The 12,642-nt window shown below is 53.1% G+C and overlaps 1 protein-coding gene across 1 annotated transcript in view; it reads left to right on the top strand.

The window, feature by feature from the left end:
- Positions 1–9,708: 9,708 nt before the first annotated feature.
- The window catches only part of WNT7B (Wnt family member 7B), an 87,707-nt gene continuing 84,773 nt past the window's right edge, over positions 9,709–12,642 (top strand). Inside the window, exon 1 of the mRNA XM_048952821.1 lies at positions 9,709–9,798. Coding sequence (XP_048808778.1) covers positions 9,716–9,798 — 83 coding nt within the window. The 5' untranslated portion in view covers positions 9,709–9,715. The remainder of the gene's footprint in view (positions 9,799–12,642) is intronic.

Below are 12,642 nucleotides of genomic sequence, written 5' to 3'. Positions count from 1 at the left end.
CAGCCAGTGGCTGCCTGCAGTAAACAGGGGGATTTTCTGTGTAGCTACCCTTCAGGACTGTGACAAGCCTGCTACCGAGCTGTTCTTGACCTCAGCGGTAAAGAGAGAGGTGAATAAGCGAGCCTGGCTTGAGGCTCTGAGGAATTATCCCTGCTGCCTGCGTTCCCCATGCTTCAAAATGGGCTCTGGGGAAGATCCTCCCTTCCTCCCTTCCTCCCTTCCTCCCTTCCTCCCTTCCTCCCTCCCTCCCTCCCTCCCTCCCTCCCTCCCTCCCTCCCTCCCTCCCTTCCTTCCTTCCTTCCTTCCTTCCTTCCTTCCTTCCTTCCTTCCTTCCTTCCTTCCTTCCTTCCTTCCTTCCTTCCTTCCTTCCTTCCTTCCTTCCTTCCTTCCTTCCTTCCTTCCTTCCTTCCTTCCTTCCTTCCTTTCTCATTTTAACACAGGAGCCATTTTGCAAAAAAGCTGTGGGGAGGTTTGGCAGCCATGCAGCAGTGTGATGCAAGTGACCTTACCTTCTGCAGCTTTATAGGAATGTTCCATGTTCCATACAAACAGGATGGGGAACGGCTGTTTGCAAGGGTGGATAGTGATAGGACAAAGGAATGGTTTTAAACTGAGACATGGGAGGTTTAGGCTAGATATTAGGAGGAAGTTTTTCACTCAGAGGGTGGTGACACACTGGAACAGGTTGCCCAAGGAGGTTGTGGATGCCCCATCCCTGGAGGCATTCAAGGCCAGGGTGGATGTGGCTCTGGGCAGCCTGGTCTGGTGGTTGGTGACCCTGCACATAGCAGGGGGTTGAAACTAGATGGACACTGTGGTCCTTTTCAACCCAGGTTGTTCTATGATTCTGAGTTACCAGCACAGTGTAAGCAGGCAGAACAATAAATTACTGAATTTTCAGTTGTCTGCATAGAAGTAACTTGCTGCACCAGTTATGTGGGATGAATAATAAAGGATTATGCACTAGAAGTGCATTCAGCAAATGGTTTCAATCCACAGCTACCAGTGCTTCTGTATGTATGAATATCACTTTACTCGCAGGAAATACTTCTAATTATTAAGGTGGTATCTGTTTTAAGTAGTTCAACAAGCTTTGAATATTTTTGCTTATAAAGTAACTATGTGAATTTCTGAATAGTATTGCAAGAATTACCTACTTTAATACTCTAAAGGGTTTTCTTTTAATCACAAAATTATTAAGCTCCATGAAAATCTTCTTATCTTTAGCCTAAGAAATAGTTAAACTGTTGTTTGAAGGAAAGAATATATATCATTTATTCTCAGCCCAGCATCTTCAAATGAATAAACTGAAGATAATAGTGGAGTAAGGTGCAAAAATAAATCAACTTTTTTCTGAAAGAGGCACTCTCTCTGAGCTAGGTTAGATACAGCTTACCTTAGTTACTTCTGTTGAAACTTCTTACGGTGGGAAAGACTCACTGATTCTAAGCAGCAAGTGGAACACGCTAGCCTGATTATAAGCACAGGTTCATCAACCAGATGGAGGTCGTGTGAATCCCAGTGCTCCTTCCACAGATTTTGTGCAACAAACAAACAAACAAATGAACGAACAACACCACCCTCCTCAATCAGGTGAAATGCATAAGCAACCTTCAGAGAAGAAAGGTAACAGTCAGCCGCCCTGCTGCAGAACCCCACATTCTTCCTGACCTCCCTGGCGCCGCGCGTGTTTAATTCCCATACACAAATAGGAGCAGAGAGCAGGAGGAACCCCGGCTGCTGCTTGCCCATCCCGCGGGGCTGCAGAAAGAAGGGCGGCAACTCTGATGCAAAACCCTGCTTTTAGACAGCGGGCCTGGGGCTGCGGCTTCTCCCCGAGCACCTCCAATCCTCCGCACCTCTCGCAGCCGCCTGCGGAGCCGCCTCGAAGCCCGGGGCACGGCACAACCCGGCCCCAGCGGCAGCGCCGGCTGCCGCCCCTGGGTGGCGGTGTGACCCCGCGGGACGCGGCCCCGCTCCGCGAAGGGCTCGGCCTCTCTCTTCCCGGCGGGGCTCTCGGAGCGTCGCCTTCCCGGGGATTAAAGGTGTTCGGTGAGGGGCGCTGCTCGGAAGCCGGGTGCTGGTGAAAGAGTCCGGGCGGGAGTTCCGGAGGCCGGAGACATGAATGGTTTTGCGAAGGAAAACACGGCCTCGCCTTACATTAAAAAGTAGTATTAAGTCTTGGGGGACGGACGTTTAAAGAGAAAGACCGGGGAGGAAAGCAGCCTTTTTAAAAGCGAAATTATTCTCAGTTAATTTTTAGGAAAAACTTAGCAGGAGAGGTCCGGGAGAACCGTTGATTATTAGAGAATAAACCTTGAGGAATGCAGGAGAAAGGCAGAGCTAAAGTGATCAGCGCGGAGATACAGTGGGAGCGGATTGCTCTGCCCGGCTCACCGGGGCCCGCCGTGAGCCGCCCCGCTCAGGGCCGCTGCTTTCTCGTGTGCTGTCCTTTCCCTGACAGCAGCCGGGGGGGTCGAGCCCTACCCTTGAGCAGATGTCGTTTGGGAGCTGCGGGCGGCCCTGGCCGTAAAGCCGTCTGCGAATGACCCGCAATTTCACACCGCATCACTGCCACCACGGCAGCCTGGCCGGGCTTTAAACTATCCTTTGTTTTCACCATCCGGACAGATACTTTACGATGAAGTTCTGTGTTCAGGCTCTTTTACTTGCTTGTCACTGCTCGCTTTCCTTTCAGCCTTCACTGGTGTGTGTTTAGCAATTTCTCTGCCAGAGATGCCCAGAGCTATCCGTGTTTGCTGTGTAAATGGGCACAGGCGCACGGGTTTGTCCACTTCTGCAGAATTTACCACAGCCCGTAGAAGTGTATCTGAGTGTTCTTTCAGCGTGTGTATGCATGCGACCCAGACAGGAGCACGTTGTGTAGCAGACTAGAATAGATGGTTTGACAGAATGCAGGAGTAAACCGAACAGCTCTGGGATCAGACAGAAAGAGAGAGAGAAACACGGAGAAAGACAGGAAGAGAAAAAGAAAAGAAAAAAAAAACAGGAGTTTTGCTTGACTGTGACTGAGCACAAAATTCTTTTTTTTCTCCTTATTTTCCCTACGATCAGCAAACTGAGTATCCCAAACTCTTGCTAAAAGCCAAGGAAATCTGGTTTTAAAAGGAAGAAGAATGTTTTCTTACTGTGGAAAATAAAATCGAGTTTAGTGACGGGCATTTGTGAGTGCACAGCAAGGTCAGATGGCCGAAGAGCCCCGGCACACACACACAGCATTCAGGATACGGAGCTGTGAGCAACCCTGGCTAATCCCTGCCTCTTTCTGGTTAAAAAGGAAACAGTTTAACCATCTCTTTTGGGAAGTCCGTGCGTTACAAATCTAGCCGCGTTACCATACTAGAGCAAATGAAAAAGCACTGCAGACAAGACAGACGACGAGTCCTTTCTTTCCCTTTGTGGACATGTTTGTGTGTTTCCCCAAACGCTGCGGCTGCTGCAGGACGTGCCTTCCGAAACACAAACTCACAGCTCGCGCACACACCCGCACAGACAGATAAGACATGTATTAGATTCTGACACATACGGGGTGGGGGGAAGAGCAGGAGAGAGAGAGGGAGAGAGAGAGAGAGAGAGAGATCCTCCTACCTGGAGCCATAGATTGCAAGATACGTAGTGTTACCTGGGGAAGTCAGAACAAGTAAAAACACATTGAACTTCGGGGCTCTATGAGGCAGTTGATCAAGATCAGGGCTTGCTCGTTTTCTCCCTCCGACCGTCTGCCTCGGGTTTTTTGTTTTACCGTTTTGAGCAGCTCTTTCTGTTTTCCTCCCTCTGTAGCTTTAGTACCGAGCCAGGTTCTGTCACCATGGCTCTGGGAAGAGCTGCCCGTCTGCACGCCGCTGATTTTGTGCAGTTCGGCCGGCTTTGCTCCCGGGCAGCTTCCGAAACGCTCTTGACTGGGATTTAACCGAAACGATCAATTCGACTTTTTGTGCAATTTTTATGGCTCAGTCCATTCTCTAGATCATGCACAGAAACTTTCGGAAGTGGATTTTCTACGTGTTTTTATGCTTTGGAGTCATCTATGTCAAATTAGGGTAAGTCCTCGCGCACGACAAACCTTGTCTTTTGGGTCACGTTATTGCGGAGTTGCGAACAGAGAGTTGAGACGGAAAAAGAAGACGAAGCAAACGAAAAAGGCAGGAAAGCGACGGTTTCCCTCCGCCCCTTTCCCCGTGCGCAGCCCCAGCGCAGTCTGGGGCCGCTCCGCGTCGCGCTCCGCTCCCGGGGATGGGCACTGCAGCGGCGTTGCCCGCACGGAGCCCTCTGCTTTTGTGCTGCTTAAGCGACCTTAAATATTATCTCTGGCGTACAGTACTCTCAGACAGAAAAAAAAAAAAAAAAAAAAAAAAAAAAAAAAAAAAAAAGCCTGACGGAGTTAACTCAGCCGCTGCTGATGAGACAATGGAGCAGAGCTTAAGTATTAAAAAGGAGAAAGGGGCGGGAGAAGGGGGAATCCCTGCTCTGAACCTGCGCTCAGGGATTTGCTTTATGCAGGCCTAGACACAATTTGCTTTTCTATCCATCAGGCGGACGTGTTGAAATGAGCTTGACAAGCGGCCCGGCTGCCCCCGCGATAAGCTCCGGGCCGGGCGGGCTGAGGGCCGGGCGCGCCGGGAGGGCTGCGGGCAGCCCGGGCTTTGCTCCTCGTTATTTGATCGCGGAGAGCGAGATCGCGCTGTTATTGCAGTTGCCAAGTTTCTCCCTCTGACTCTCCCCCTTACCTGTATGCCCTTATTAATATTGCTCGTCGCAGTAGGCTGACTTGAGTTGAATTTCCACATTCCTGAGCCCCAGCCGAGTCCTTACCTGTCGAGCTACAAACCCTTTAAAGATCCTGTCTTTGCATAGCTGCGGGATTTTTTTTTTTTTTAATGATCAAGAATGCATAAGGTGAGTTGCAATCCGAAAACGCTTGTTTCCCGCTTCGAAGCCAACACAGGGAAGAAGAGGTGCGAAAGGGCAGCTCTGAGCGGCGAGGCCCATCCGCGCGGCACCCCGATTCGGCACGGGGATGGGCGCGGGGCCGCCCGGCTCTGCCCGCCCGCAGCCCCCCGCACAGAGCGCGGCGGAGCCCGGCCTTGCTGGCAGCGGCCCGGGGAGCAGGAGGCTGCCGAGGGGCACTGCAGGAGGGAGAACGGAGTGGCCGGGGGCTAAGGTCACACGATACAGGGGTGTTAAACGGGGCTTCTAGGGACGAGAAGGGAAGCGTTGTTTCAGCCGGAGCTCCCTCACCAGCCCAGCTTTTGCCCTTCTTTTGCCGGAGGATCCCCGGCAGGTTGCTCGGCAAGCACCGGCCGGACTGCGTTCGGTCGTCCGTCTATCCAGCTATACGTTTCGTCATTTGGGCAGGGCTCTCAGCCCGCCCCGCGGCTGAGCCTCTAGGACCGACTGCCCTGCCCCTGCGCCCCAAATCAGCTTGCTAGAGACAGGTTGCTATTTGGCCTCGGGCCAAATATCTCCCGCTGTCATCCTAGCTGTGAGCGATCCTCCCTGTCGTCTTCCAGAATGACGTGGATTGGGGCGAGAAGCGGGTTGGTGGGACTGCGTACCCGTAAATTAAGCACCACGACGATCAGGGCACCTAATCAGTTCCAGTAGCCGGAGGGCTTCGTGTGGTACATTCTCCTCCAAATCACCGGGGGACAGAGGAGCTCAAAGAAAATGGTTTGCACAATAAGGGGTAATGGTATCAGTGCTCGCTTTCGCTGCTGTTTTATTTTTAAAGGAAACAGAAGATTCGGCACACTTTACAGGGTGGAATGCAGATTTACTTGAGAAAATGAGCGTGGCTGTTTTAGAAAGGGGTTTGGAGCAAAAAAAATCACAAGAATGTTGTTGAACTGAGCCTGGAAGCAAAACTGAATGGACGGCAGGAACAGTGAAAGCCCTTACAGGAATCCCATCAGATCCATCACCGTGATTGTAAGGCGATGAGGATACTTCTCTTTCTTTGAACAATAGGAGAGAAATTCTCTCTGAGATCCAGGGCTACCACCAGGCTGAGCATGTAGGATGCAATTATTTCCTCTTTCATCAGCCACTGGAGCAATCACTTTGTTGAAACCATATCTTCTTAGAGTAATGATACCTTTTCTGGTGAGCTGTGTGCATAAGAAAGGGGAGTTACTTGAGACAAAACGTAGTTTGTCTTCCAGTGCATTCTGTTTAGCTTGCGCAGTAAAGATGGAGATAGCAAGGAGTTACGCGGTCATTTCATTTGCTACGGAGCACGTGTTCCTCTCTTAATAAAACGTGCTAAGAACTCCGCTTCCTGGCTGGACAGGGGCAACCCCGAGCCCAGGGGAGGGGAGCAATGTAATGCACCGCTGTCTGTGTGCACAGCAGAGGAGCAGCAGATTGATGGTGCCATGGCAGGGGACCAGGGGAGTGTGGCACAGGAAAGTCGCTGTTTCCAAGTGGGAGGAGGGAGTGAGACCCGCTCAGGGGATCCTCCTTCCTTCCTCCCTCCCTTCCTCACGTGGAATTGTCGTTATTCCCATTTCCATTTTGCATTTTGCCGAGGAGGATGAGGTGCGAAGTGGTGTACCTGCCCGCACCCAGTCTGCCTTCCACGTTTCTGGGGGCAGGTAGGGAGAACGGAGCGGGCTGCAGCGCTCACACGTTGACTTCGGTAATAGCTGTATTGGAACGGGAATTTCGCCTGCGAAGATCGCAGGGCGATCAGCTCCAGTTTAATTAATAGATGTATCGGAAGTCACAAATCACAGCTGTGCCACAGATGCAAATGACAGCAGATGCTCTGAGGGTGAGCGATGGACCTTCGAAAGGACGGATCCGTAGATATTGCGGGACTCAGGGGGCAAATCGCCCTTTCCCCTTTATCTCTCCTGCCGGCTCGCCCGGCCTCAACGAAATACCCATCTTCTCTAGTCCCCTCGGGGCGGGGGAGGCGGCCCCAGCACCTCCCGCCCCCTCCAACCCGACCCCGCTAATTGCACGCTGCTCAGCTTTGCCCCCTTCTCCCTTGCGCTGAGCTCGCAGCGGTGCGGGATGCAGGGAGTGGCGGCTGTCAGCAGGAAGAAGGGCAGCGCGGTGCAGACTGGACGTGTGTCCCGAGCTGCCGACGTGCTCTGCTGCCGCACACGGCGCTTTTCGGGATCAGAGAGAACCCGCAATTGAAAAGAGATGAACGGAAAGGGAAATGTTTTTTTCATGCCCGCTCTGCCTCATCTGCAGTCTGTCGCAGGGAGTAGGCAACCGTTCCAGTTCCGTACTGCTCTTATTCTGTCCGCAATACACGTGTTTGGGGAAGAAGTGGCAGTACCCATGTGAGGTGTTACCGACAATATTGTCTCGTCCAGTGTCACACCAAGAATCTGACAGAACAAGCGTACTTCTCTGTCCCGAGCTGACACACATATAGAAAGAATCCGTACAGAACCTAACACGTTATCATTATCAGCATCGTTACTATTAAATTTCCGACGCAATAACATCTCCCATTTTTTGAGGAAAAAATATTTTCCCGAAAGGGAACGGCTCGATTTGGTTGATGCCATACGAGATTCCTCGGACTCCACGATTCGGCTGTGGAAAAATCCTTCTTCACCCCGAAACTGTGGGGAATGGCAGAGCACCGTCGTCTGGATTGGGTTGGATCAAAGCCCGCGTCCTCACCCCCCGGTGCTTCAACGCCAGCAGCTACTTTTCGATTTTAGAATTCAGTTCTATTCTATCTTTTCTTTTTCCTCAGGCACGTGTTTCAAAGCAGATGCCCATTTAAAATATATGCGATGCCGAACAAGTGCTCGAAATAAGCCGTCAAACCTCACCCCCCGTTCTCCATCCAGCTGGCGCTCGGCAACGCTGCCGCAGCCGCTTCATGTGGCTGAGAGGTGACGGGGAGCAAAGGGGACGCACAGCCCTGTTGCTCTCGAGGTTTACGGATATAAGCATACATACGCACTTAAAGAGATAAAAACACGTCGATTTTAGGTTCTTTTCTTTTTTTTTTAATAAGAAATTATAAATAAAGGAGACGGTTCTAGGGATGTAAGTGATCGCTGGAAGGCTTCAACTTCCCCCGTTGTTAATCAACAGCAGCGTTTCCTACAATGACACTCTCGGCTCCAGCACACGCACGCACTGCGCTTACAGATGAAAGTGCTTAAATGAAACAGAACCCCGAGGAGATCCTTATGGGGTGTTCGGCGAAAGACGACGTTTTTACACCAATTCTGCAGCTGCGGTTCCATCCGAAGGAATATTTCGTTGTCCCGCAGAGCCTGCAGCAGCCGTGTGCAGGGACTGGTTGACTCGGGGAGGTCACCCCGGGGTGCTGGGAAGAGCTCTCGGCCAAGAGATCTCCCTTAGGCATCAAGCAATTAACCCGAGACGAGCTCCTCAATCCCCGCAGAGCGAGGGTCTGTCGGAGCCCGCTGAACGTTCAGTTCGACTGTATTTCAGCTAAACTCTCCACGGTGCACTTTCCTCTTTCGGGCTTCGTTTTTAAACCCCGGCATCCCGGAGCACGTCTCTCCGTCAGCTCCCAGGACTGCAGTCGCTCACCCGAAGAGAGAAGGGGCCGTCGAGGCACGGAGGAGGAGCAAGCAAGCTCTGCTCCGCGGGGCTCGGAGAGGCGAGGGGCGGGCGGCCTCTGCCCGGTAGCGGCACGGACCTGCCGGGAGCGCCCGACTGGGAAGGAGGCAGGGGAGAGTAGAAACGGCTCCGAAAGCTCTCTCCGAATGCTTTCCTTCCCTTTCACCCGCGGAATCCAGCCCCGTTATGAAGCTTCGAGCTGCCTTTACTCCTCACTCACTCACTCACTCACTCACTCACTCACTCACTCACTCACTCACTCACTCAGGCGGGCTGCCGCAACTTGCATGTCTTTTTTTTTTTTTTTTTTTTTCTTTCTTTCTTTTGGACAGAGCCCCCTGATATCTAATTTTCAACACGGGGGGCAACGAGAACCAAGAGCCTGCGGCAGCTCTTCGGGGGAACCGATAGAGCCATTCACCGTCCGCTACTGAGCCGTTCACCGGGAGCTGCCGACTGTCCCGGTCTACTCTCAGCAGGAGAGCAGCCCGCTCCTCCCGCAGAGTGTCCCCGGGGAGCGCTGCGCCGGGAGCGGGGTGCACGGAGCGGGTTGGGCCGGGCAGTGAGGGTGAGTTGCAGCCGGGGCTGGAGCGGTGTCGCGCCATTGTCATCCTCTCCTTTAAATTAAAAAAAAAAAAAAAAAAAAAAAAAAAAAAAGGGGGGGGAGAGAGGGAGAGAAAAAAAAGTAGGCGGATTGCAGCGACTGACTGCCCAATGGCAGCCCCGAGTCTCAGGAGAGTTGCAGAAAGAGGGAGAGAGAGAGAGAGAGGCACTTTCTGCCATCCAAATCCCTTAAACCATCCTCATTCCAACACGAGAACCCACTGTAACAACTTCCAACCACTGAGACATGACAGGCAGGAGCCCAGAGGCAGCAGCAGCAGCGAGAACAGCAGCAGCAGCACATACTCTGCCCCGGGAGCAGCATTAGCGCCAGGGGAATACCAGCCCCACCAATACAAACTAACAAACAAACAAACAAACAAAGCCCCCCCAAGCCCAAGGGACTGGATTCCAACTCAGATTCAAGGCACAGCTGACACCAAAAAGGGTGGGGAGTTACGACCGGGGGGGGCCAGAAAGGAATAACCAAGGAAGCGAACTCCAAGAGTGTAAACGGGACTCAGCCATGATCCTTTTTTCATCTCGCAGTGTGTTACTCTCAGTGTATTACCCTCAGATTTTCCTCATCCTTACCAGTGGGAGTTACCTGTAAGTGATCCAGATTTTTTTTTTTTTTTTTTTTTTTTGGTTGCAAATTCTGTTTGAAATGGCCCCGCCAGCTACCTAGGGGCGACGCGCACACGGAGGGAGCCGGGACACGCCAGCTCCGCGAGGCGCGTGGTGGTGAGGATGGTGATGGCGATGGCGGTGTTGGCAGTGCCGGTCGGACCGTGCCAGGGGAAGGGGACCCGCCAGGTAACTCCCGGGGCTGCCCGGGGGTCGGCGGGGAGCGGGGCGGCCGCGACTCCCTCGGGGGCTCCGGCCCCGGCTCCTCCTCCCGGCGGGGGAAGCGCGGCGCCGCGCCGGGACGCGCAGCCCGGGAGAGCTGCGGCCGCGGACGGGCGGCGCGGAGGCGGAGGCGCTCGCTGCCGGCCGGGTGCTTTTCGCTCAGGAGGGATCTGCAGTCCCGCAGTTAGAGCCGGCTCCAGGACGTTTTCCTTGTGAGGAAGGGGGTGGAGGTAGGGGTGGGGGAAATCAGAGTCGGTGGGTGGGACTGCAAGGAGTTTCGGGCTCTTTTTTTTTTTAATATCTATATCTGTATCGAACGGTGCGGTGGATGAGAAGCTATCGGGCTGCTCAGTGCGGGCTGCGGAGAGAGGCTGCCGCGGGGCTGGGGCCGGGCGCCGGCTGAGGGGGGCATGGGGCTGCGGTACGCTGTCCCCGCGCCGAGCCGAGCCGAGAGGCCGGGGCCTCAAGCCAAGGCTCGGAAGGGCGGCTGGGGAGCTGTCAAGCGCTCCCGTGCTCCAGTCAAGGCGTGAGCACGCTTTGAAGCGGCAGCGGGGAAGGGAAGGTGCTGGGGCAGGCGGTGGTCCCGGCCGCCGGAGCTAGCTGACAATCTGAGCTCGCTCCCTTCCCTGAGTGCCTCCCCGGGGGCCGGGTGCCCTGCGGAAGGGGACTAGGGATCGACTCAGGTGTCTCCGGGTAGAGAGCGGGCTGTGCCCGAAGGACTCTGTCTCGCACTGGGGGTTCCTGCCCCAACACCACCCGGCCCAACGTCCAACTGCGCTGCGGGGCCGGGAGGGTTTCTGCTCGCTCCTGCCCCAGCGCCGAACAAAGACCTTTCAGTTCACGGTGGGTGTATAATTTGAGCTCTGAGGTGCATGTGGATTTCTGTCTGTCTACCTACCTACCTACCTACCTGCCTATCTGTCTACCTACCTACCTACCTACCTATGCACCCACACATCCACCCATCCGACCGATTGTTTCTGTATACATGCAGGCAACACACACACACACACACACACACACACAAGCACGTGTGTGAGAGTCCTTCTGTATATATATATATATATATATATATATGTATTGTGGGCTAGGGAAAAGTACGAGCCAGCACTATGCATGAAAAGCAGGAATAAACACACACGTAAAAAGAAACGAAACGCGTATTCCTATGTTTGTAAGTCGTAATGAAATGCACATGCCATCGCTACTGATGTTTAAGGGCGCTTGATTTATGGAGCTGCGTTCGGGTCGATCCGGTAGGATGCTGCTATCAGCCCGAATTGCCCGCTGCCCTCCACAGCCCGGCAGGCGACCCAACAGCCTGTGAAGAGACGGCACTGCTCTCTGCTTTTTCAAGCAGGAGGAAAAAGCCGTAATAAGTAAATAAATAAATAAATATACCCTTCTAATACAAACGTAGCATTTCTCTTTCTCTTTTTTTTTTTTTTCTTTCTTTCTTTCTTTCTTTCTTTCTTTCTTTCTTTCTTTCTTTCTTTCTTTCTTTCTTTCTTTCTTTCTTTCTTTCTTTCTTTCTTTCTTTCTTTCTTTCTTTCTTTCTTTCTCTCTGTCTTTCTCTCTCTTTCTCTCTTTCTCTCTCTCTCTCTCTCTCTCTTTCTCTCTTTCTCTCTTTCTCTCTTTCTCTCTCTCTCTTTCTTTTTTTCTCAAAACCGTAGGAAATTACTATCCTACAGAGTTTTCCATCTATAAATAGTTCGGATCTTGAAACAAAAGTTTTAAACCACACGCCAGATGCCGGGATGCTGGCGGTTTCCCTTGCTGTGTGACATAATTATAAGGTCCGAAAGCAAAAGCTATAGAAGTATAATAATAATACTAAGGCGACTGCTGAGGGGAAATACAAGGGAAGCGATGGCTGCTTTATTTAGAGCTAGCTGCTCAGGGATCTGCTGAGCGCAGCCCCGCGCCCATGAGAACTCGGCGAGGGGACATAAAGATTCCCCTTGCCCGCCCCCGGTCACCGAGGCCGAGGCCGCGGAGCTATTGCAGCCCAGCAGAGCAGAAGGGAAAGGGATCAGGAGGTGAAAGGCGACAAAGCGCAGATCGGCACCGGCGCACGTCTCCCGGTCCATCCATCATCACCCGTGGGACGCTGCCGGCAGCCCCCGGCCCCACGGACCCGGAGTGGCCCCGGAGCGGCCCCGGAGCGAGGCGGGCACTTCGCGGTGCTCGGGGGTTAAAGAACGAGGAGTTATTTCGGTGCTCAATGGAGAAAAGCCTAGCGGACTTGTGGTGTTTGTCTTGTGGGTAAATAGACTTCTCTGGCTTACTAATGGTAGCTTTAGAAGATTAAAGCATAGTAGAGCCCGTTCGAGCATTATCTGTCTGGTTCTCTCTGCAAAGGAGGATGCTTCCCGAGCCACTAGCCTGTAAGCTCCTGTGGACCATCAGGTCATTTGCCCAAGTTCTCTGTCTTCTCTTGGCTGTGCTCGTCCTCCGAACTGCCGGTCCCCCCGGGATGACGGCCCGGCCCGGCCCGGCCCGACCCGCCTGCCCCGCCGGAGGGCTGCGAGCAGAGTCCGTCCCAGGCAACGGTGACTGTGAGATGTGCAGAGTGAAAAAGGCACCCGCGATTGGGCACAATAG

This window comes from Lagopus muta, chromosome 1 (assembly GCF_023343835.1).
Source record: "Lagopus muta isolate bLagMut1 chromosome 1, bLagMut1 primary, whole genome shotgun sequence".
NCBI classification, from domain to species: Eukaryota; Metazoa; Chordata; class Aves; order Galliformes; family Phasianidae; genus Lagopus; species Lagopus muta.
Note: the sequence above shows the minus strand (reverse complement) of the source record. Positions and strands in the feature narration are given on the sequence as shown.